General features: G+C 36.7%; 1 protein-coding gene across 1 annotated transcript in view; it reads right to left on the bottom strand.

Annotated features, from left to right (window-relative positions):
• The window catches only part of LOC123523115 (AP-3 complex subunit mu-2-like), a 34,419-nt gene continuing 9,789 nt past the window's right edge, over nt 1-24,630 (bottom strand). The window contains 8 exon segments of the mRNA XM_053549313.1: nt 1-1,954; nt 9,213-9,281; nt 10,886-10,936; nt 12,284-12,442; nt 13,240-13,345; nt 19,312-19,385; nt 20,042-20,155; nt 22,231-22,390. Of these exon segments, the coding sequence (XP_053405288.1) occupies nt 1,889-1,954; nt 9,213-9,281; nt 10,886-10,936; nt 12,284-12,442; nt 13,240-13,345; nt 19,312-19,385; nt 20,042-20,155; nt 22,231-22,390 (799 nt within the window). The 3' untranslated portion in view covers nt 1-1,888.

The following is a 24,630-nucleotide window of genomic DNA, read 5'->3' on the forward strand; positions in this document are numbered from 1 at the left end:
TTCTATTTTATAAATTTTAATTATTACATATATTTCATTTTCACATCAGTGATCATCTTCTCACAATATCATTCAAATGTATTTGCCTGTTTCTTAATGGTAAGAAAATGCTTTTTTTTATCAACCTTTGTTTCATACAATGTACAGTAAAGCACCAATCACTCTTGGTCCCAAGGGGCTGAGTAAAACGCATGGGTTATCCATGGTTTTGATGAAAAAGCTCGAGTTATACAGTGTTTTGAGAGATCCAAACATAGAAAATATAAGCAAAATGTTCAGGGATCACTTTAATTGCTGGAGTCAGCCTTGATGCTCAAACTATTAACCCTTACACTGCAAAATTTCTATAATGAACTTGTCCATCTTTCAATTTGGACAGTACCATTAACTGTTAAAAGGGGTGCTTCCCAAAAAGATACTGACTGAGTGACGAACAGTGCAGATCATGATCAGACTGCACGGATGTGCAGGCTGATCATGATCTACACTGGTCGCAAAGGCAGAAGCAAACTTGTCCAGCATGATAAAGGTTACAACTTGAGTGAGTGGTAACTGTACTTTGAATCCTAAAAACTAATTTCAAAAGGAACTTGCTTCTATGTTAACATCTGAATGTTTCTAAACAAATGGAAACATCTAAGGATTATCAGGACGTTTCCTGAATTTTTTTTAGCAAAGGTAGTGCACCAGTAATGACACTCGGCAAGTTCCATCTGATTATGTACTCTCGTTATTCAATTCTTCATTCTTTAGAACTAAATGTGACTTAACACATACATGGCCTTCCAGAGGCCTTTCCAAAGGAAAATGCCAAAATTGCATATGAAGAATATGTTAACCTGCCGATTTGTCAATACAGGTACACCACTTTAAAATAGAAGTGCATGTTTTACAATACAAGTTGTAATTCAATTCGTTTTAATTTTTATAAATAATTATATTGCCAAGACCTCACTCCATCACTTCCTTTTACATTTTTTATACAATTACAAATGTACTAACAAAAGCGTTTTCTAAATTTGGAAAAAAACTGACACAAACCTGGAGGTATGCCCCTTTATTAATAATAACAGATCTTCATTTCATTTTGTTCTGTTCAAGTGGAAAGTTTTTTCCCCTAATGTTTTACAAGAATATCATTTTTGCAGTAGATATCACTTTCTATAGACCTCCATGTGACCAGTTACTGACCAATAAGATAAGCAGAATTTAGTAGTCATAAAATAACACCAGTAATTAACAGACTAAAAACAAGAATAACAAAAGGTGGGAAATATACAACAAATGATTCATAACTTCTTTTACAATTATCAAAAAAAATTTAAACATTAATGCAGGTCAATCATAATAATGTCTTTAACTATTTTTAGATATGAAGTATAAATGAGCCGCGTCATGAGAAAACCAACATAGTGGGTTTGCGACCAGCATGGATCCAGACCAGCCTGCACATCCGCACAGTCTGGTCAGGATCCATGCTGTTCGCTATCAGTTTCTCCAATTCCAATAGGCTTTAAAAGCAAACAGCATGGATCCTGACCAGACTGCGTGGCTCAAATATAAATTCTCCATGGCCAGTTTGACCTGCGCAATATCATAATCTGATGCACATGTCTTCAATATCAAACTAAATTTGTGCAATACCAAGTGGTATTATGCGCAAAAAGTGGTCATTCCGACCAATCAGAACTCATTTATTTATAGCTCATTATTATTCATAGATTCAGACTCTTCATTTTGTCACAATTCAAACACTTGTCTCAACACCAAAAACAATATAAAACAAGAAGTTTCAGTTTTAATAAATACATATATTGTCTGTCGTTAAAATGTATATTTCTCCGTAGTAAGTTTATTTTCACTATTGCACTAGCCCTAAGCACTATTGTTATGTCCGCACTTGAAATTTTCCAGCTTTGGTTATATATTTTACACCTTTAAATGGCTTGTATTTCTGGAAATAGAAAAGAAAAGAATATTTAATGCATGCTAAAAGAATAGCAATAATTTTCTTGTATTAAATGCAGACAACTTGAATAAAATTTGAGAAAACTATTTTGGTATCTATGGCAACCTATTTGCATACAATATATAAACAAGTTTAAAACTATCTAGCACTAATGAATAGAGCAACAGCATTTTCCTTGATAAAACATTTGAGCCGTGCCATGAGAAAACCAACATAGTGGCTTTGTGACCAGCATGGATCCAGACCAGCCTGCGCATCCGCGCAGTCTGATCAGGATCCATGCTGTTCACTAAAGGTTTCTCTAATTGCAGTAGGCTATAAAAGCGAACAGCATGGATCCTGACCAGACTGCGTGGATGCGCCGGCTGGTCTGGATCCATGCTGGTCGCAAAGCCACTAAGTCGGTTTTCCCATGGCGTGGCTCATTTCACTTTTTGACAAAGGAAGCTATCTTCACAGAATTTCACTTAGTAACATAGGAAACGATCTTCACAGAATTAAATTCTTTACTCCAATAATCACAGGATAAACAATCTTATTCCATTCAGGCCATACCAAATTGGATCTATGTTTACTGGCATCGGCCTTCAGCTGTCTGATAAAAAAAATTAATTCTGAAAATATTAAACACTTCCTTTTTTCCTGTCTGGTAGGTTGGTTTTGAAAACAAGAGGACCATGATGGTCCTGAATCGCTCACCTCTTCCCACATGACCCAGTTTTGAGTATGAAGTCGTTTTTTCTATTATTTGACATAGTGACCTAGTTTTTGAGCTCATGTGACCCAGTTTTGAACTTGACCTAGATATTATCAAGATAAAAATTCTGACCAATTTTCATGAAGATCCATTGAACAAGAGGGCCAAGATGGCCCAAGGTCGCTCACCTGAGAAACACACGATAACAGCTAGTGTAAACATGTTTGACCTAATGATTTCATGGAAAAAAATATTCTGACCAATTATCATTAAAATAGGAGCAAAAAAAACTTGAGTATAAATAAGTATTTTCTTTGATTTGACCTAGTGACCTAGTTTTTGACCCCAGACTACCCATATTCGAACTTGACCTAGATTTCATCAAGCCAACCATTCTGACCAAATTTTATGAAATCCAGTGTAAAATGCAGTCCCTATTGCATAGACAAGGTTTTTCCTTGATTTGACTTAGTGACCTAGTTTTTAAACCCAGATGACTCATATTTGAACTTGACCTAGATTTCATCAATGCAATCATTCTGATAAAATTTCATGAAGATCAGTTGAAAAATACAGCCGCTATCGCATACACAAGGTTTTTCTTTGATTTAACCTAGTGACCTACTTTTTGACCCAGATGACCCATAATTAAACTTGACCTAGATTACATCAAGGCAATCATTCTGACCAAATTTCATGAAGATTAATTGAAAAATACAGCCTCTATCGCATACAGAAGGGTTTTCTTTGATTTGACCTAGTGACCTACTTTTTGAGTCCGATGACCCATAATCAAACTCAACATAGATTTAATCAAGGCCATCATTCTGAGGAAATTTCATGAATATCAATTGAAAAATACAGCCTCTATCACATACATAAGGTTTTTCTTTAATTTTACCTAGTGACCTAGTTTGTGACCTCAGATGACCCATATTCAAACTCGACCTAGATTTCATCAAGGCAATCATTCTGACTTAATTTCAGGAAGATCAATCAAAAACTAGAAAATGCTTTTGTAAAAAAGCGCATGTCTCCCCCAATGTAAAGTCCTATAGGCAAGAAGTCAATAGGGATCAGAGCGAAAGTCAAAGAGACACTGATGGTTGGCTGCAATAGGGATCATCTACTTGGCATGTCCAGTCATCCCGCTAAATTTCAACACTCTTGGCCTAGTGGTTCTCAAGTCACTGTTCAGGCTCCTGTGACCTTGACCTTTGATCAAGTGACCTCAAAATAAATAGGGGTCATCTACTCTGCATGTCCAATCATCCTATTAAGTTTCAACATTGTAGGTCAATTGGTTCTCAAGTTATTTCCAAAAAATGATTTTACATGAACAGGCCACTGTGACCTTGACCTTTAATAGACTGACCACAAAGTCAATAGGGGTCATCTACTCTGCATGTTCAATCATCCTATGAAGTTTCAATTTTCTGGGTCAAGTGGTTCTCAAGTTATTGATCGGAACTGGTTATCAATGTTCAGGCCCCTGTGACCTTGACCTTTAATGATGTGACCCCAAAAACAATAGGGGTCATTTACTCTGCATGAACAATCATCCTATGAAGTTTCAACATTCTGGGTCGAAAGGTTCTCAAGTTATTGATTGGAAATGGTTTTCCATGTTCAGGCCCCTGTGGCCTTGACCTTTAACAGAGTGACCCTAAAATCGTTAGGGTTCATCTACTCTGCATGACCAATCATCCTATGAAGTTTCATCATTTTGGGTCAAGTGGTTCTCAAGTTACTGACCGGAAATGGTTTTCAATGTTCAGGCCCCTGTGACCTTGACCTTTCACAGAGTGACCCCAAAATCGTTAAGGATCATCTACTTTGCATGACCAATCATCCTATTAAATTTCAACATTCTGGGTCAAGTGGTTCTCAAGTTACTGACCGGAAATGGTTTTCAATGTTCAGGCCCCTGTGACCTTGACCTTTAATGGAGTGACCCCAAAATCGATAGGGGTTATCTACTTTGCATGTACAATCATCCTATGAAGTTTCAACATTCTGGGTCAAGTGGTTCTCTAGTTATTGATCGGAAATGATTTTCCATGTTCAGGCCCCTGTGACCTTGACCTTTGACCCCAAAATCAATAGGGGTCATCTACTCTTCATGACCAATCATCCTATGAAGTTTCAACATTCTGGGTCAAGTGGTTCTCTAGTTATTGATCAGAAATGGTTTTCAATGTTCAGGCCCCTGTGACCTTGACCTTTGACAGAGTGACCCCAAAATCAATATGGGTCATCTACTTTTCATGACCAATCATCCTATGAAGTTTCAACATTCTGGGTCAAGTGGTTCTCTAGTTATTGATCGGAAATGGTTTTCAATGTTCAAGCCCCTGTGACCTTGACCTTTAATGGAGTGACCCCAAAATCAATAGGGGTCATCTACTTTGCATGTACAATCATCCTATGAAGTTTCAACATTCTGGGTCAAGTGGTTCTCTAGTTATTGATCGGAAATGATTTTCCATGTTCAGGCCCCTGTGACCTTGACCTTTGACCCCAAAATCAATAGGGGTCATCTACTCTTCATGACCAATCATCCTATGAAGTTTCAACATTCTGGGTCAAGTGGTTCTCTAGTTATTGATCGGAAATGGTTTTCAATGTTCAGGCCCCTGTGACCTTGACCTTTGACAGAGTGACCCCAAAATCAATAGGGGTCATCTACTCTTCATGACAATCATCCTATGAAGTTTCAACATTCTGGGTCAAGTGGTTCTCTAGTTATTGATCGGAAATGGTTTTCCATGTTCAGGCCCCTGTGACCTTGACCTTTGACCCCAAAATCAATATGGGTCATCTACTCTTCATGACCAATCATCCTATGAAGTTTCAACATTCTGGGTCAAGTGGTTCTCTAGTTATTGATCAGAAATGGTTTTCAATGTTCAGGCCCCTGTGACCTTGACCTCTGACAGAGTGACCCCAAAATCAATAGGGGTCATCTACTCTTCATGACCAATCATCCTATGAAGTTTCAACATTCTGGGTCAAGTGGTTCTCTAGTTATTGATCGGAAATGGTTTTCAATGTTCAGGCCCCTGTGACCTTGACCTTTGATGGAGTGACCCCAAAATCGATAGAGGTCATCTACTCTTCATGACCAATCATCCTATGAAGTTTCAATATTCTGGGTCAAGTGGTTCTCTTTTTATTGATCGGAAATGGTTTTCAATGTTCAGGCCCCTGTGACCTTGACCTTTGACGGAGTGACCCCAAAATCAATAGGGGTCGTCTACTCCAGCACACCTACAACCCTATGAAGTTTGAAGGTTCTAGGTCAAATGGTTCTCCAGTTATTGCTCGGAAATGAAGTGTGACGTACGGATGGACGGACGGAAGGACGGACGGACAGGGCAAAAACAATATGTCTCCTGGGGGAGACATAAATATAGCCTCTATCGCATACACAATGTTTTTCTTAGATTTGACCTAGTGACCTACTTTTTGACCCCAGATGACCCATATTCAAACTTGATCTATAGTTCATCAATGCAATCATTTTGACCAAATGTCATGAAGATCAATTGAAAAATACAGCCTCTATCGCATACACAAGGTTTTTCTTTGATTTGACCTAGTGACCTAGTTTTTGACCCGAGATGACCCATTTTCGAACTCGGCTTAGATTTCATCAAGGTTATCATTCTGACAAATATTCATGAAGATTAATTGAAAAATACCACCTCTATCGCATACACAAGGTTTTTCTTTGATTTGACCTAGTGACCTAGTTTTTGACCCCAGATGACCCATTTTCGAACTCGGCCTAGATTTCATCTAGATTTCATCAAGGCAATCATTCTGACCAATATTCATGAAGATTAATTGAAAAATACAGCCTCTATCGCATACACAAGGTTTTTCTTTGATTTGACCTAGTGACCTAGTTTTTGACCCGAGATGACTCATTTTCGAACTCGGCCTAGATTTCATCAAGGTAATCATTCTTACCAAATTTCATGAAGATCAGTTGAAAAATACAGCCTCTATCGCATACACAAGCTAAATGTTGACAGACAGACGACAGACGACGGACGCGGGACATCGAGCAATCAGAAAAGCTAAAAATATGGTCTCTAGGGAGGTCACAAGGTTTTTCTATTATTTGACCTATTGACATAGTTTTCGAAGGTACGTGACCCTGTTTTGAACTTTACCTAGATATCATCAAGGTGAACATTCTCACTAATTTTCACGAAGATCTCATGAAAAATATGGCCTCTAGAAAGGTCACAAGGTTTTTCTATTTTTATACCTACTGGCCTAGTTTTTGACCGCACATGACCCAGTTTCGAAACTGACCTAGATATCATCAAGGTGAACATTCAGATCAATTTTCATGAAGATCCATTGAGAAATATGGCCTCTAGAGAGGTCAAAAGATTTTAATAATTTTAGACCTACTGACCTAGTTTTTGACCCCAGTTGACCGAGTTTCAAACTTGACCTAGATATCATCAAGATGAACATTCAGACCAACTTTCATACAGATCCCATGAAAAGTGTGGCCTCTAGAGAGGTCACAAGGTTTTTTTTATTATTTGACCTACTGACCTAGTTTTTTATGGCACATGACCCAGTTTCAAATTTTATCTAGATATCATCAAGGTGAACATTCTGACCTATTTTTATGGAGATCCATTCACAAGTATGGCCTCTAGAGAGGTCACAAGGTTTTTCTATTTTTAGACCTACTGACCTAGTTTTTGACCGCACATGACACTGTTTCGAACTTGACCTAGATATCATCAAGATGAACATTCAGACCAACTTTCATACAGATCCCATAAAAAATATGGCCTTTAGAGAGGTCACAAGGTTTTTCTATTATTTGACCTACTGACCTAGTTTTTGATGGCACGTGACCCACTTTCAAACTTGACCTAGATATCATCAAGATGAACATTCAGACCAACTTTCATACATATCCCATGAAAAATATGGCCTCTAGAGAGGTCATAAGGTTTTTCTATTTTTAGACCTACTGACCTAGTTTTTGACCACATGCGACCCAGTTTCGAACTTGACCTAGATATCATCAAGATGAACATTCAGACCAACTTTCATACAGATCCCATGAATAATATGGCCTTTAGAGAGGTCACAAAGTTTTTCTATTATTTGACCTACTGACCTAGTTTTTGAAGGCACGTGACCCAATTTCGAACTTGACCTAGATATCATCAAGATGAATGTTCTGACCAATTTTCATGAAGATCTTTTGAAATATATGGCCTCTAGAGAGGTCACAAGGTTTTTCTATTTTTAGACCTACTGACCTAGATTTTGAAGGCACGTGACCCAGTTTCGATCTTGACCTAGATATCATCAAGGTGAACATTCTGACCAATTTTCATGAAGATCTTGTGAAATATATGGCCTCTAGAGAGGTCACAAGGTTTTTCTATTTTTAGACCTACTGACCTAGTTTTTGATGGCACGTGACCCAGTTTCGAACTTGACCTTGATATCATCAAGATGAACATTCTGACCAACTTTCATAAAGATCCCATGAAAAATGTGACCTCTAGAGTGGTCACAAGCAAAAGTTTACGGACGCACGCACGGACGACGGACACCGCGCGATCACAAAAGCTCACCTTGTCACTTCGTGACAGGTGAGCTAAAAAATGGGAATGATAAACATAGATCCAATCTGGTATAGCCTTAGTACTGTACAAGTGGTTTGAATGTTTTGTTTTGTTGGGTTTAAAGCAGATTTTCAACAGATTTACATTATTTAGAGCAGTTAGTTAATAAATTAAATGTTCCTGGATCTCTTACTAGTATCCTATCTTTTATACGGTTTTACGGCGCACCAACACAGTATAGGTTATATGGCGCCAAACAGGACTACAAATTTTGGTTCCACATCTCATTTACATCGAAATAAAAAAACATGAGGTATGGAATCAAAATTTGCATACCTGCTGGAATCACAGAGTTACTGCAAAACCAAGTGTTGAGACCCTATTAGTCGCCTCTTACGATCATGCAAGGGTAAGGCAGTGGTTCCAATTCTTTTTATACACAGGCAAGTAACTCACAACTTCCCTACAGGAATAAGAGATCACAAATAGGATTTAAAGCTATGAGTCTAGTACTCTACCTACTGAGTATGTTTTGTTTGTTTGTTAGGTGTTTAGTGCCGTTTTTCAACAGTATTTCAGTTACGTAATGGTAGGCAGTTAACCTAACCAGTGTTCCTGGATTCTGTACAGGTTACGAGGTGCTAACCCTGTTCTACCAAAATATCAGCCAACTTCTCCACATGAATCACAAGTGGAGGACAAAGGACTTCAGATGCAATGCTTTTTATCAAATTGTCATGGAGATTATACACTTTGCCCTGGGAGTGAACTCAAGACTCTGCAATTTATGAGTCTCAGCTCTCCTTACGATCTGACTGTTGAGCCAGTAAACGATTACAGCAGAATCCTACTAATAAGTGGTCCTAATAAAGGTAGATCTCAATTTAGGGGTAGTCGTATCACAGAGTTCTACAGTACAAAACATACTTACCTCTCCATACATATCCAGTCTATTGACCTTTATCCCTGAGATTGCCAGAGTACTAATGGTAAACTGTAGCTGCAATCAAACAAGATATTTATGATAAATTTCATATAGTCCTCTGTCATGTTCATAGCAATTGTCATAAGATATTCTAGGCTATTTCTATTGAATGTCATACCGTCCTCTTGAGTTGTTTAAAATGGATATCATACTGTCCTCCAAGATATCTACAGTGAATGTCATACCATCCTCTGAGATGTATATAATGTCATACTGACCTCTGAGATATTTATGTCAAATGTCATATCATCATTGGAGAGATTCATAGTGAATACCATACCATCCTCTGTGATATTCATAGCTAATGTGATACCGTCCTCTGCTTTATTTATATTGAATGTCATAATGTCCTCTGAGATATTTATAGCGAATACCATACTGCCCTCTGAGATATGTATATTGAAAGTCATACTTGCCTCCGAGATATTTAATCTGAATGTCATACCGTCTTCTGCCATATTTACAGAGTATGTCACGCCTTTCTCAGAGATATTTATAGTAAAATGTTGAGCCGTCCTCTTGAGATTTCTACAGTGAATGTCATACTGTCCTCTAAAATATCTATAGTGAATATCGAGTCATCTTCTGAAATATCTATAATGAATGTCAAACCGTCTTCTGTGATATTTACAGTAAATGTCGAGCCATCCTCTCAGATATTTATAGTTTATGTCATACCGTCTCTGAAATATGTATTATAGCGAATGTAATACTCTCCAATGAGATATTTAATGTGAATGTCATACTGTCCTCTGCCATATTTACAGTGTATGTCTCACCGTCCTCTTGAGATATTTATAGTGAATGTTAGCCGTCCTCTGAGATATTTATAATGAATGTCATAATGTTCTCTGAGATATTTATAGTGAATGTTAGCCGTCCTCTGAGATATTTATAATGAATGTCATAATGTTCACTGAGATATTTATAGTGAATGTTAGCCGTCCTCTGAGATATTTATAATGAATGTCATAATGTTCTCTGAGATATTTATAGTGAATGTTAGCCGTCCTCTGAGATATTTATAATGAATGTCATAATGTTCTCTGAGATATTTATAGTGAATGTCATAATGTTCTCAGAGATACTTATAGTGAATGTCAAGATGTACTCTCAGATATTTGTAGTGAATATCATACCATTCTCTGAGATATTCATAGTGAATGTCAAACACTCATCTGAGATATCTATAATGAATGTCATACTGTCTTTGAAATATTTACAGTGAATGTCATATGGTCCTCTGAGATATTTACAGCAAATGTCACCCATACTTATTCAAACTTATAAACAAAATTCCTTATTTCCCCCACCCTCCCTTCCATAGCAAAAATAAGATCCTGATTAAAATACTGCAAAGATCAAAATGTAACTGTCTTATAATTTATAACATGACTCCATATATAAACTGCCAGTCCACACTTTGTACTGTATGACTTGTCTATCTATGCAACACCATATTTTGCTGGGTTTTAAATCAAAACTTGTAAAAATAAATTAAATTATCTAAAGATGTCATGTAATAAAACACTTACTGAATGGCTTGAGGTCAATAGTTTTGACCATTGACTGGCAAGCCATTCAACAAGTGTATATTAAATAATACAGGAATTACTTACAGATAATGTTGGGTTGCTTTCTGGGACTGGACAGCCTGTCTGTAAGTTAATCTGAAAAGACAAGAGATATTATCTACATCTACATCTACATCTTTCACCCAACCGTCGATTTCCGACTATCACTGGGCGGCGCTGTCAGAGAAACAGTTGTTAAAGAAATGATATGTTACAATGTTAAAATAATAAAAGCTAAAAAAGACAGTATGCTACAGTTAAAATGGGGCAGAGGCAATAGAATTACATACTGACCACCGCCAGCCTCTCTCTAAGGATACCGAGACTGGGGCTAGATTTAACATAAGTTGGTAGGGAGTTCCAGAGACGGATGGTCCTTGGGAAGTAGGAGTTAGAAAAGTACTGAGTGTGAGACATGGGGATTAAGTAATTTAGGTTTCTAGTTGGAATAAGATGAGATTGATCGACTTCAACTGTCTGGGTCCTTATTTTATAAAACATTACTAATGAGTTGTGTAACCTTCTATATTGAAGTGTATTCCATTCTAAAGTTTTCAGCATTTGTGTAACACTACTGGTGTAACTGTAGTCGTACATGATGTACCTAGCAGCTGACCTTTGGACGTTTTCGACTTTGCTAGTGAGGGTTTTTTCCCAAGGATGCCAGACGCTTGAACAGTACTCAAGTTGAGGGCGGACATAGGTGTTATAGGCAGCAATTTTGACCTTTTTATTGTCAGTTTTCACATTCCGTTGTATGAAGCGAAGAGTGTATATAATCATTATTTTTCATATAGAGATTAATTCTTCCTGGCCTGAATGGGCTTGTCAGTCAAACGAATTAAACACCAACAAATAGTCAAATACAAATTCCAATTAACTGTGAAATCATTAATTTTCACTGAGAACTAATTTTCATGGCATTCGTGGTTGTGTCAATCCAGGAAACTAAATCCAAACGAACACAAAAAAATCTATATACTCATCTTTTTTCAGCAACAAATTTAAGCCCCTAAGTAATAGCTGTTTTGGCCAAAACCACAAAAATTTATGCCAATGAAATTAACCTTTTACCCTGCTAAATTTCTAAAATGGACTGGTCCATCATTCAATTTGGGCAATACCATTTAATATTCAATGGGGTGTTCACTGAAAATTTATCAACTGAATAGCAAACAGTGCATACCATGATCAGCCTGCAGTGGAGGCTGATCTTGATCTGCACTGGTTGCAAAGGCAGAATCACTTGCCATCAGCAGGCCAAAGGTTAAATGATTTTCAGTAATTTACTGAAAGTCAATGAAGAAATGACTGAGCTTAGTACACAAAATCTAAAATAATCATATTTTCTGCAAACTGCTGTAGAAATAAATGTTTTAACTAATTATAGTAACATACATAAATGGAAAAAGTAACTCAATGTTAACTGCAAATATAACTTACTGTTCCTTTGATATTTGGCGTCTTAGTTGGATCTAGTCGACCTACATCCCAGCTCATCAACTTTGTTGTGGGATCAAATGTATATTTACCTTGATTTGGGGTCAAGGTCACATTCAATACAGACTTTGGGAAGGGACACTCCAATACCAAACTCTCAACCTGTTGTTAAAAGTAAAGAAAACTGTTATAAAGGGTAAACTAGAACAATTTATCAAGCAACTCTCAAGTTGTCCAAAGTCTTGCAAATAAAGTCTTAAAAGATGATTAACCAGAATCTGTTATTTTAAATTTTGCTTGTTAGAAGCTAAATGCCATATTTGTTTTCAACAGTATTTCAGTTCAGTCAGAAAGTTCTGTTAATCTATGTATGCCAATGATTCATGTTCTTCTGGATTTCAACAACATTATTTACTTGTTCTCAACAAAAAATAAGGAACAGCTTCCCAATATAAATCAGTGATTTGTGACAAATTATTACATGCCCTATACCATGCTAAATTTGGGAAAAAGATTTTAGTTTTGCTGGCAAATAAAGCATAGTTTTGAGTTCAGATGCATAGTAATCTAATCATGAAGACCGAAGGCCTGAGTGATTAATTAAGACGCATCTGAACGAAAAACCGTGTTTTATTTGCAAACAAAGCACGCAAAACTAAAATCTGTTTCTATTCTAACATGTTCAAATTACACCAGTAAGGGATACCAATCTGTAATCCTTTTTAGGCGTAAATGGTCGCATTACTTCCCTTCACACTAAAAGTAGCGTGCTTTAATCGACAAGACAATACACGGCAAAATCCTTCTTTGTTTATATAAAAGAAAATCTTAAAAGTGTTAGAATAAAAAATCTTACATTTTGCAAATTTCAAAAATCTGATTTACATATCATATAGACAGACAACTGTTAAAAAGTCACAGAAAAAGTTTGGTTACATCAGAATTATATAATTACTTACAGTTTTGCCCATGGTTGATTTAGCACCTATAGAAACATCAAATCTTCCTGAACTACCCTCTCTGTAGAATATATTATGTTTCACATACACTGGAATTGCTACCATACTGTAAAGTAGAAAAAACACACAACAGTAAGGTAGTGCTTTCAAGACTGCAGTTACCATTCTGCCAAATTTACAAATTACTCTTACAATAGTAAGGCAGTGCATTTAAGACTGCAAATACCATTCTGCCAACCTTGAAGAATCTTAAAATACATAATAATGTAGTAAGGTTGCGCTTTTTATGATTTATAGGGTAAATGTTAATGCTAGAGATTTTTCTGATTTTTTAAAAAAGTATCAAATAAATAAATAAAAAAAATATTACTATTGAAAACCTGCCTCAGCAGCCACCTATATTAAGTTGCCACTTGTATTAAGCATGCAGCCACTTGCCTTAAGCAGCTGGCCAGATTACTTCCCAAACAAAATTTTGTTCTAGTATCTGCTTGTCTTAAAGCAGCCACCTGATTAAAGCAACCAGACAGAGTTGCTCCCTTGACTATCTGCCTAATACAGGTTTATCAGTTACAAAAATCCTTGCAGTCAGTCCAAAAGCACAAAAGATATAGTTCTTTTAAACATCTTTTCAAACTGATTTCTGTACCAAGGCTGGGACAAAAAAACAGAATTTGTTCACCAGTCTCAAAATGGAACATTGCTACTCACTGGTCAATTTCAAAATTTCTCTCTGCAACAACCAATCAACTGCTAGAGTTCTTAGACTGGTCACCAAATTCATTTTTCGTAAACTTGGACCCTTGTTGCATAATGTAAAATATGCATAAATTAACCCATGCAATAATTTATTAAAACAGTATAGAGCCTAGAAATATGTTTGTAGTATAGTATATCAGTTTATAAAGCATGCATTTCATAATGCTTTTAATGAAGCCTTGTATTCTTAGAGATGAAATATTGAATTTTTTTTCTAGATAAAAACAAGAGCTGTCTCCATAGGGTGACACATGCCACCGATGGCACTTTGAATGAATAGTTATGGCCGATGTTAGAGTTTAGGACCTTTGACCTACGGACCTGGGTCTTGCGCGCGACACGTCGTCTTACTGTGCCACACATTCATGCGTAGTTATTTTAAAATCCATGCATGAATGACAAAGATATGGACCGGATATGCCCATCATTGCACTATCATGAAATATGACCTTTAACGTCTAAGTGTGACCTTGACTTTTGAGCTACGGACCTGGGTCTTGCGCGTGACACGTCATCTACTGTGGTACACATTCATGCCCAATAATTTTAAAATCCATGCATGAATGACAAAAATATGGACCGGACACGCCCATCAATGCACTATCATGAAAAATGACCTTTAACGTCTAAGTGTGACCTTGACCTGTGAGCTACAGACCTTGGTCCTGCGCGCGACATGTCGTCTTACTGTGCCACACATTTATGCGTAGTTACTTGAAAATCCATCCATGGATGACAAAGATATGGACCGGACACGCCCATCAATGCACTATCATGAAAAATGACCTTTAACGTCTAAGTGTGACCTTGACCTTTGAGCTACGGACCTGGGTCTTGCGCGCGACATGTCGTCTTACTGTGGTACACATTCACGCCAAGTTATTTGAAAATCCATCCATGGATGACAAAGATATGGACCGGACACGAAAAATGCGGACAGACCGACAGACGGACAGACGGTTCAAAAACTATATGCCTCCCTTCAGGGGCATAAAAAGAGATATAGTTTGCATCTTTGGAAGAAGATCTAGAGTTTTATTCACTTTGATATGGTTTATTTCAGCTGTTATGAAAGCATGAGAAAAGTAAAGACATAAAAACGAAAGTCCAGTATACCTTATGATTAATTCATCAATGGTTTAAATCTTAATTTAGACTCAATTTCTGAAAAATGCAGATTTTACTGTTAATCTTTTTTTGAGAATAAAGTTTTTCAATTGAACTCTGCATTAATGAAGATTCTTAAAATGTTCTTAAAAGATTCTCAAAGCTTTGTGAAATTCAAAACTGCATTTAAAAGTATTTTTTGTTAAAAGTTTGAACTCTGCTGTTATAAACTATGCTTTCTGCTAGCATTCTATTCAGTACTCACCATCATCTGTATGGTGGAACGTTTTGAAGAAAACACTTAATTTGTATATACATTTACGGACAATAGTGAGTATTAAAGTGTAATACATTCAAAGTTCAGGATCTCAAATTTCAGACAGCCTGACAATGGCTTTTAACAAAAACATGACAGACAACTGTCTTGTGTTTTTCAACAGTATTTCAGCTATGTAATGTCAGGCACTTAATCTAACCAGTATTCTTGGATTTCTGTACAAGTATTATCTGGTTGCCAACTTCTCCACACGAATCGGTTGTAAATGACAAAATGACTTCGGACAAAATTTCTGTTATCAAACCGTCAAGCAGAACATTATGTTCCACATGTGGATCCAACTCACAACCCTAAGATTTGCACATTCCCTATTAAGCTTTGCAGGTGAGCGATGTCACAGATGAAGAACAATAGTGTTTATAAAATCATCAGAGTTTAAGGACAGTAAGTTGAAGACATATGTTTTGTAAAATCATTAATATTCATTAGGTACCAATTTTCATGAAACTGATCATTGCGTGCAATCCACAAAATCTAATCAACAAGAACAAGCTAAATTTCTCATTTATTTCCTATTTTAAAGTTGAAATCCACTTAAATACATATCCCCTCAAGCTGTTAAAAGAACAAAACAAGAGGACCATGATGGTCCTGAATCGCTCACCTGTTCCCACATGACCCAGTTTTGAGTATGACGTCGTTTTTTCTATTATTTGACATAGTGACCTATTTTTTGAGCTCATGTGACCCAGTTTTGAACTTGACCTAGATATCATCAAGATAAAAATTCTGACCAATTTTCATGAAGATCCATTGAAAAATATGGCCTCTATAGAGGTCACAAGGTTTTTCTATTATTTGACCTATTGACCTAGTTTTTGAAGGTACGTGACCCTGTTTTGAACTTGACCTAGATATCATCAAGGTGAACATTCTCACTAATTTTCATAAAGATCTCATGAAAAATATGGCCTCTAGAGAGGTCACAAGGTTTTCCTATTTTTATACCTACTGGCCTAGTTTTTGACCGCATGTGACCCAGTTTCGAAACTGACCTAGATATCATCAAGGTGAACATTCAGGCCAATTTTCATGAAGATCCATTGAAAAATATGGCCTCTAGAGAGGTCAAAAGATTTTTCTAATTTTAGACCTACTGGCCTAGTTTTTGAACGCAGTTGACCCAGTTTCAAATATGACCTAGATATCATCAAGATGAACATTCAGACCAACTTTCATACAGATCCCATGAAAAGTATGGCCTCTAGAGAGGTCACAAGGTTTTTTTCATTATTTGACCTACTGACCTACTTTTTGAAGGCACGTGACCCATTTTCGAACTTGACCTAGATATCATCAAGGTGAACATTCTGACCAATTTTTATGAAGATCCATTTACAAGTATGGCCTCTAGAGAGGTCACAAGGTTTTTCTATTTTTAGACCTACTGACCTAGTTTTTGACCACACCTGACCCAGTTTCGAACTTGACCTAGATATCATCAAGATGAAAATTCAGACCAACTTTCATACAGATCCCATGAAAAATATGGCCTTTAGAGAGGTCACAAGGTTTTTCTATTATTTGACCTACTGACCTAGTTTTTGATGGCACGTGACCCAGTTTCGAACTTGACCTAGATATCATCAAGGTGAACATTCTGACCAATTTTCATGAAGATCTTGTGAAATATATGGCCTCTAGAGAGGTCACAAGGTTTTTCTATTTTTAGACCTACTGACCTAGTTTTTGACCGCACGTGACCCAGTTTCGAACTTGACCTAGATATCATCAAGGTGAACATTCTGACTAATTTTCATAAAGACCCCATAAAAAATGTGACCTCTAGAGTGGTCATAAGCAAAAGTTTATGGACGGACGGACGACGAACGCTGCACGATCACAAAAGCTCACCTTGTCACTTTGTGACAGGTGAGCTAAAAACATGAAGAATTTTGTGAACAAGGAATTTTAATGATTTTACAGTATACCGTACTTATCACTATAGTTTATCATTTTTCCTTCTACTGTTCTGGTACTTAAATAAGATATTAGGATACAGTTTAACATGATACTGCCTTAAAGCTTCATCACAGATACAGTGAAAATTTAAATCATCTCATACACTGCAAGTCTGTCACATACTGCATTTCTCTTTGTTTACTCACTGACACAATATTCATCATACAGACTTTCTAGCTTTTGTAGTATAGAAAAGTCCTAAAGTCAGGTCCAGGTATTACAACAGACACAAGCAGGCACATGGACAGAATAATTAACCTTTAGCCTGCTGGCGGCAAGTGATTTTGCCTTTGCGACCAGTGCAGACCAAGATCAGCCTGCACATTCGTGCAGTCTGATCATGGTCTGCACTGTTCGCTATTCAGTCAGTAAATTTTCAGTGAACACCCCTGCGAATAATAAATGGTATTGCCAAAATTGAATGATGGACCAGTCAATTTTAGAAATTTAGCAGGCTAAGGGTTAAGATTCTGCCAGCCAGCTGGAGCGTTTTTGTCAGATGATAACCAAAGCAGGGCTCAAACCAACAGAGGTAAGGGGCAAGTGATTTAAAGTCAACAGACCTTGACAACTTGTCACTGATGTCTTACCAGGAGATTCAGTTGTGACCCAAGCAGAATTGTAATCTGCTGTCTCAAAAATGAGCAGCAGACACCAATCAACTTGAATTTGCCTGCCATTGTTGTTGGCCATTTATCAAGTGCTCAGACATAAACTGGTAGCTTCATTTTAAATGCCAAAATATATATATTTGACATGTATTAAATATGTCTGCCATTCTCTGTTTATTTACAATTAAACAAGTAACATCTACAATGACATGCAAAATTTCATACTTGTTGTTAGACTTCATTTGTGTGACATCATTTGTGTATCATTCATTCAGTGTAAATTTGTATGTAATAAACAAACTATTGAATATGTATTAAGAATTATGCATTCCCTCTGTCATGGAGGAATATAGCTCCCCTAAAGTTGCCTAATAAATATCTCATCAGCAGGCCTCATTTAGCGTGCTAAATTTCTAAAAAAAAAAAAGCCTAGGCCATCATTCAATTCGGGCAGCACCACTTATCATTCAAAGCGGTGTTCACTGAAAATGAAAAATTACTGATTGAATAGCAAACAGTGCAGACCGTGATCAGCCTGCACATACTGATCTGCACAGGTCGCAAAGGCAGAATCACTTAGCAGGCTTAAGGTTAGAAATACAAATTGAGCAACTTATATTTATCTCCTTCTAATTTTATCAATTAAATGAGAAGATCCTTCGAAAGCACAGAATGCAACCAGGCAAACTAACAGCTTTCTTCATTTGACCGAGAGATAATCAAAAGAGCAGCACCCCACACTAACTTCATCTTAATCAGACTATTAAAGGACTTAAGATCCTGAAGGACAAGAAAATATTACACAAACAAGGCCAATTTTTACTGAAGTCACACTGCTATTATTATGTTGCTTGCATACTAAACTTTATCATTTAAGGGAGTGGACGCATAATAGCAATCGGCAATTTTGTATTCTCATTTGTAATTTCAGGATTCTTCCACCAGCAATGATTTTCATAACAAACATAGAATGCCAAAATCACAGGGAAAACGGAAATTACCCATTGTCATTATGGGTCCACTACCTTAAACAAATGAGCCGCGCCATGAGAAAACCAACATAGTGGCTTTGCAACCAGCATGGATCCAGACCAGCCTGCGCATCCGGGTAGTCTGGTCATGATCCATGCTGTTCGCTTTTAAAGCCTATTGGAATTGGAGAAACTGTTAGTGAACAGCATGGATTCTGACCAGACTGGTCTGGATCCATGCTGGTCGCAAAGCCACTATGTTGGCTTTCTCATAGCACGGCTCAAATATATCCCAAGATTATATAATATCATGAAAAGTACCCACTTGTTTGAGCCTATATGGTATGACAGAAGTCTGAAGTTTCCATCTGGAGGTACAAATGACAAAATTTTCTCATTCTGAAATAACCAAGATACATGTACATCTTAGTTAGTCATAGAAATAGCAAGTTCTTCATTCAAGTTGTATTTAAGCTCAATACAGTTTATATTTTGGGTTAAGAGATATTTTTCAATAGTATTTCAGTCAGTAAGCCATACTAGCATTCCTGAATTCTGTACCAGTACTAACACGCTCTCTGCAAGTAACTGCCAACTTCTCCACATGAATCAGAGGTGGGCAACAAAATGACATCAGACACAATGTTCTTTTATCAAATCATCACTGAAAACAAACGTCAAGCCTGGGGATCAAACTTATGCCCCTGTGATCTATAGATCAGCTCTCTCACTATTGAGCTAAGCAGATGGGTTCTAAAGGAAGTCCTTAGATAAAAATACAATCAGGTTATTTTTTGTCTTTTTAACTAGGGGACAACTCCCTATTATAGGTAAAATGAATAACAAATTAAAGCAACAGATCTGTCAATGAGGTGTTTACATTAGACAATGGAACACCTGGGACTTTTGTCACAAAGACCTAAAATCTAACTGTTTTCAAAAGTATTTCCTACTTCACTTATGAACTGGAACAGTGGTCAAGAATTTCAAAACAGTATTCAAGAATTTCATTTATGAACTGGAACAGGAGTCAAAATACCACTAATTCACATTACCTCCCATCTTTTAAATCTGATGCAAGGATGAAAGCTGATATCATCTAGAAGACGAGGGTTAATAAAAGTCAAGGTCAAATCTGGCATCCCTGACAGCTTCACTAAACAGTCAATCTGAAATGCAAAATAAAAATTACTTACTGCAGTGTTCATATCAAATGCTTGTAAAAATACATCAGAATAATTGAGCCGCGCCATGAGAAAACCAACATAGTGGCTTTGCGACCAGCACGGATCCAGACCAGCCTGCGCATCCGCACAGTCTGGTCAGGATCCATGCTGTTCGCTAACAGTTTCTCTAATTGCAATAGACTTTGAAAGCGAACAGCATGCATCCTGACCAGACAGCGCGGATGGGCAGGCTGGTCTGGATCCATGCTGGTCGCAAAGCCATTATGTTGGTTTTCTCATGGCGCCGCTCAATTGTTACTGACACAGCAGATACCATGAATAATTTCATTTGAATTATATTTTGTCACTGTTGTGTTTAACTTCCCACCAAAACAGTTTGGATCATATGGCGACCTTCCAGCTTTTGATGGTTGAGAAAGACACCAGCTGCCCCTCTGAACATTGTTCAAATACATGGGCAGGCACCTGGGTTGAATCACTGACATTCTGTAAGTCAGTTGGATGACTTCTTCACATGAATAATTCCCTAGCCAGGTTTTGAGACTACATCCGTTAGGGGCAAGTGATTCAAAGTCAGTGACCTTGTCAAAAACAGTTATTTTGTGGATTTCACATTCTTATAGAAAAAATAAATGGAAATTTTGCTTGTTCACTGGGAGTTAAATTCATGGAATGACCCACTGCAAAATCAATAAAAAAATTCTCTACAAATTTTAATGATTCCTAAAGCTGTCCAGTCTCTTAGTTGTGTTTTACAAGATGATATCTGGAAATGAAAACGGAATCAAAGGCTATTCTAATCATATATACTGCATTTTTGCCCACCTGTAAAACAATCCTTCTGACAGGTTCCTTTACTAACTTCAAAATCGGCAGAATTTTATAGACTCTTTTTTAAATACTTTACTGGTACTGATGATAAATTCGAACAGATGATAAAGTCGACCACCTTTAAATTATTCAATTGCAATTGGTTTTTTATATAATTGAATATGCCGTCTAATAGCAACCACTAACAACACCAACTGGTGTAAACAAAAACAAAACTGGTAAATAATCTGTATAAATAAATGACATACATTTGTCTGTTTTAAAAATATTTATCCAAAAATACTGGGGAAGGGGATGTTTTTTTTGCACATGCTCACTGTCAATACATGAAGGCCTGACAATGGGTCACTTTTCATTACTTGATCGGGAATGACTGTTGCAACATTTTTGGAAAAGTTTCAATATAATACTATGGAGATTTTTTTTTAAATGACAAAGTGGTCGAATTTATTATCAGTCAACGTTCGTACAGTTCCCCTTTTACATACCCCTTTCAGGGCCTCACTTCTTGTGAGTTTGCTTATTAAATATAAATTTAAATCACGTCAATTATTCAGTAAGAGCTAAGCTTTATTTTGATACCAACCATTGATAACAATTTGCAGAAATAAAAAAGTTACAGGTAAAAAACCTCATTTTCTGTCCGAGTTTATCATCAGTACCAGTAGATCAATAATACTGACTCAATTATTAAATGAGGTAACACATTAGATCTGGCCCCAATATCATGAACAAACTTAAGTAATTGCTTAGCTAAGTCTGATACTTCAAATGCATGTTTTTGCCCTTCATGCGTCTTCAATGTTGAATTTTTCATCTATATCAGTACTGTATATGACTATTTCATAGATCAAAACACAACAATTATGAATTTTACAGAAAACGAAGTATAGAAATAAGAAATATACTCAAGCAAATACTTAAGTTCATTATATTGTGCTTAAATAGAAACATCATATTTGCATGACTGAAATTAGTATCGCAGACAAATACTACTAACCATAGTATAATTTAGCTATAAATACATTGTTACAGAAAAGATCAACATTAAATAACAATAACTTAAGTAAAAGCACAATTTTAAAACAACAGACTTAACTAAGTAATTACTTCAGTTTTTTTTTGTGAAACTGAGGCCTAATTTTTAAGGAGAAAAACCTCATCTTATGGGCAAGTAAATATAGTTATTAAACTACTGTAACAGATTCTGTTACTAAAATACATACATATCCCTGTATTTCTGCTATAACAGTTGTTCCCGACTTGTCTATTATAGCATCTATCTCTTCTATGACATCGAAGTATGCCTCATTATTTGTATACTTTACTCCAGTACGTCTCCATGGAACATTTGACAGCTGACCTGTTGGTAAAGTGGCTCCAACACTGTAATGGAATAACTTATAGTTTTCACAAATACTGCCTTTGTTTTACATGCACTGTATAATACTTTATTAAGGTAGCGAACTTGTGATGACAATCGGCAAATTACATATTCTCCATGAGCTATATCGGCACTCCTTGTTTTTTTACAAAAAGCCAGTGTACAAGTTGAGCACTACATCTGAATACTGCTGAACTGCCTAAAGAGGGTATGTAATCACATGTAAACTGCTGATGACCTTAACTCTAACCCTGCTGAATTTTTATAATGAACATGTTCATCTTTCAGTCTGAACAGTACCATTAACTGTTAAAAGGAGTGCTTACTGCACAGTTGTGCAGGCTGATCATGATCCACACTGGTTGCAAAGGCAGAATCAATCATATCCAGCATGATAAGGGTTAAGGTAATGAACCAATCTTGTCAATCTGCAAAGTATGTATTCTCCGTATACAATTTTGGTATTTTCCAGTTTTTACAGAAAGTTACATGCCAAATTGCCGAACAGGAATATCAAGTATCACTGCAGGTCCACTACCTTAAATAGGATTAGTATTCCACATCACTCTGACTTTTATTAAAGATATACTATGTCCAACTTTGCTTATATATTTTATCATGTGATATTGATTTCAGACTAGAAAATCTTCAAGTGAAATACATTTAACTTGTTACAATAAATTAACTAACTGTGTATGTTCAGCTGTAATCACAAATGTTTTCTTAAAAAAAACTTTCAGGCTTTTCAGTGGCATTACATATTCCGTGTACTTACACATATGTAGCATTGTAAACCAAACACCACAGTACTGTTTACACATGCAAACTTGTTTGTTCTATGTTTAAATTTAGGCAGTGGAAATCAAGTAGGACTATTTATTTAAGATATATGTATTTAACTGCATCAAAGTGACAAGATGAAAAAATACCAAAAAACATTCTAAAAAATTATTTGTGCTAAAAAAAAATGATCCTGGAAAAATTGGAAAAATGGAGACAACTGAACGCCCCGCAAGACTTATGTGGGCATAGGTGCTATTGACCTAGTACCTCTGCAAACGACACTTCTTACCTCTAGCAGAAAAAAGCATGCAATCCACAAGGAATAAAAATGAAAGAAAACTCAAGATGCTTTGTAAAAGCGCATGTCCCCCCAAGCATGTCATATAGCAAGAATTCAATAGGGGACAGACCAATCAAAGAGACACTGATGGTTGACAATAGGATCATCACTTGGCATGTCCATCATCCACTATGTTTCAAACATTGGCAAATGATTCCTCAAGTAATTGATCGGAAAGGTTTCCATGTCTAAACCCCCTGATTTTTGACCTTTAACAGAGTGACTCCCAAAATCAATAGGGCTCTACATCTGCATTACCAATCATCTATCAAATTTTAACATCTGGTCAAGTGGTTCTCAAGTTTTGATCGAAATGGATTTCCATGTTCAGGCCCTGTCCTTGACCTTTGATGAGTGACCCCAAAAACATAGGGTCAATCACTCAGCATACTAATCATCCATTAAGTATCAACATTCTGGGTCAAATGGTTCTCAGTTATTGATTGGAAAGCGTTTCATGTTCAGCCCCCAAACATAGGGGTCATCTACTCCATAACCCTGCCTACCCATGAAATTTAAAGTTTTCTAGACAAATGGTTCTCAAGTATTGCCAAATGGATTTTCATGTTCTGTCCGCTGCGACCTTGACCTATTAATAGACTAAGAGTGACCCCAAAATCAATAGGGTCATCAATCTGCAGTCCAATCATCCTAAGAAGTTTCAAACATTCTGGTCAAGTGGTTCTCAAGTTACTGACTGAAATGTTTTCCATGTTCAGCCCTGAGACCTTGACCTTTAAACAAGTGACCCCAAAATCATAAAGTTCATTCACTGCATGACCAATCACCCTAGAGTTTAACATTCTGGGTCAAGTGGTTCAAAGTTATTGATTCGGAATGTGTTCCATGTTCAGGCCCCTGTACACTTGACCTTTGATGGAGTGACCCAAAAACAATAGGGTCGTCCACTTCCATAACCCGCCACCCACAAGTTTGAAGTCAGTCAAAATGGTTCTCCGTTTTATTGGAAATTGAAGTGTGACAGACGATGGACGGACAACAGATGGACAGGGCAAAAACAATATGTCTCCCCCGTGAGGGAACTAACTATGTTAAAGACCCATCATAATGCCTGTGGAAAGGTACATTTTTATTTAATTTGCAACAAACAGACATATT

The sequence above is a fragment of the Mercenaria mercenaria genome, chromosome 8, assembly GCF_021730395.1.
Source record: "Mercenaria mercenaria strain notata chromosome 8, MADL_Memer_1, whole genome shotgun sequence".
Classification (NCBI taxonomy): domain Eukaryota; kingdom Metazoa; phylum Mollusca; class Bivalvia; order Venerida; family Veneridae; genus Mercenaria; species Mercenaria mercenaria.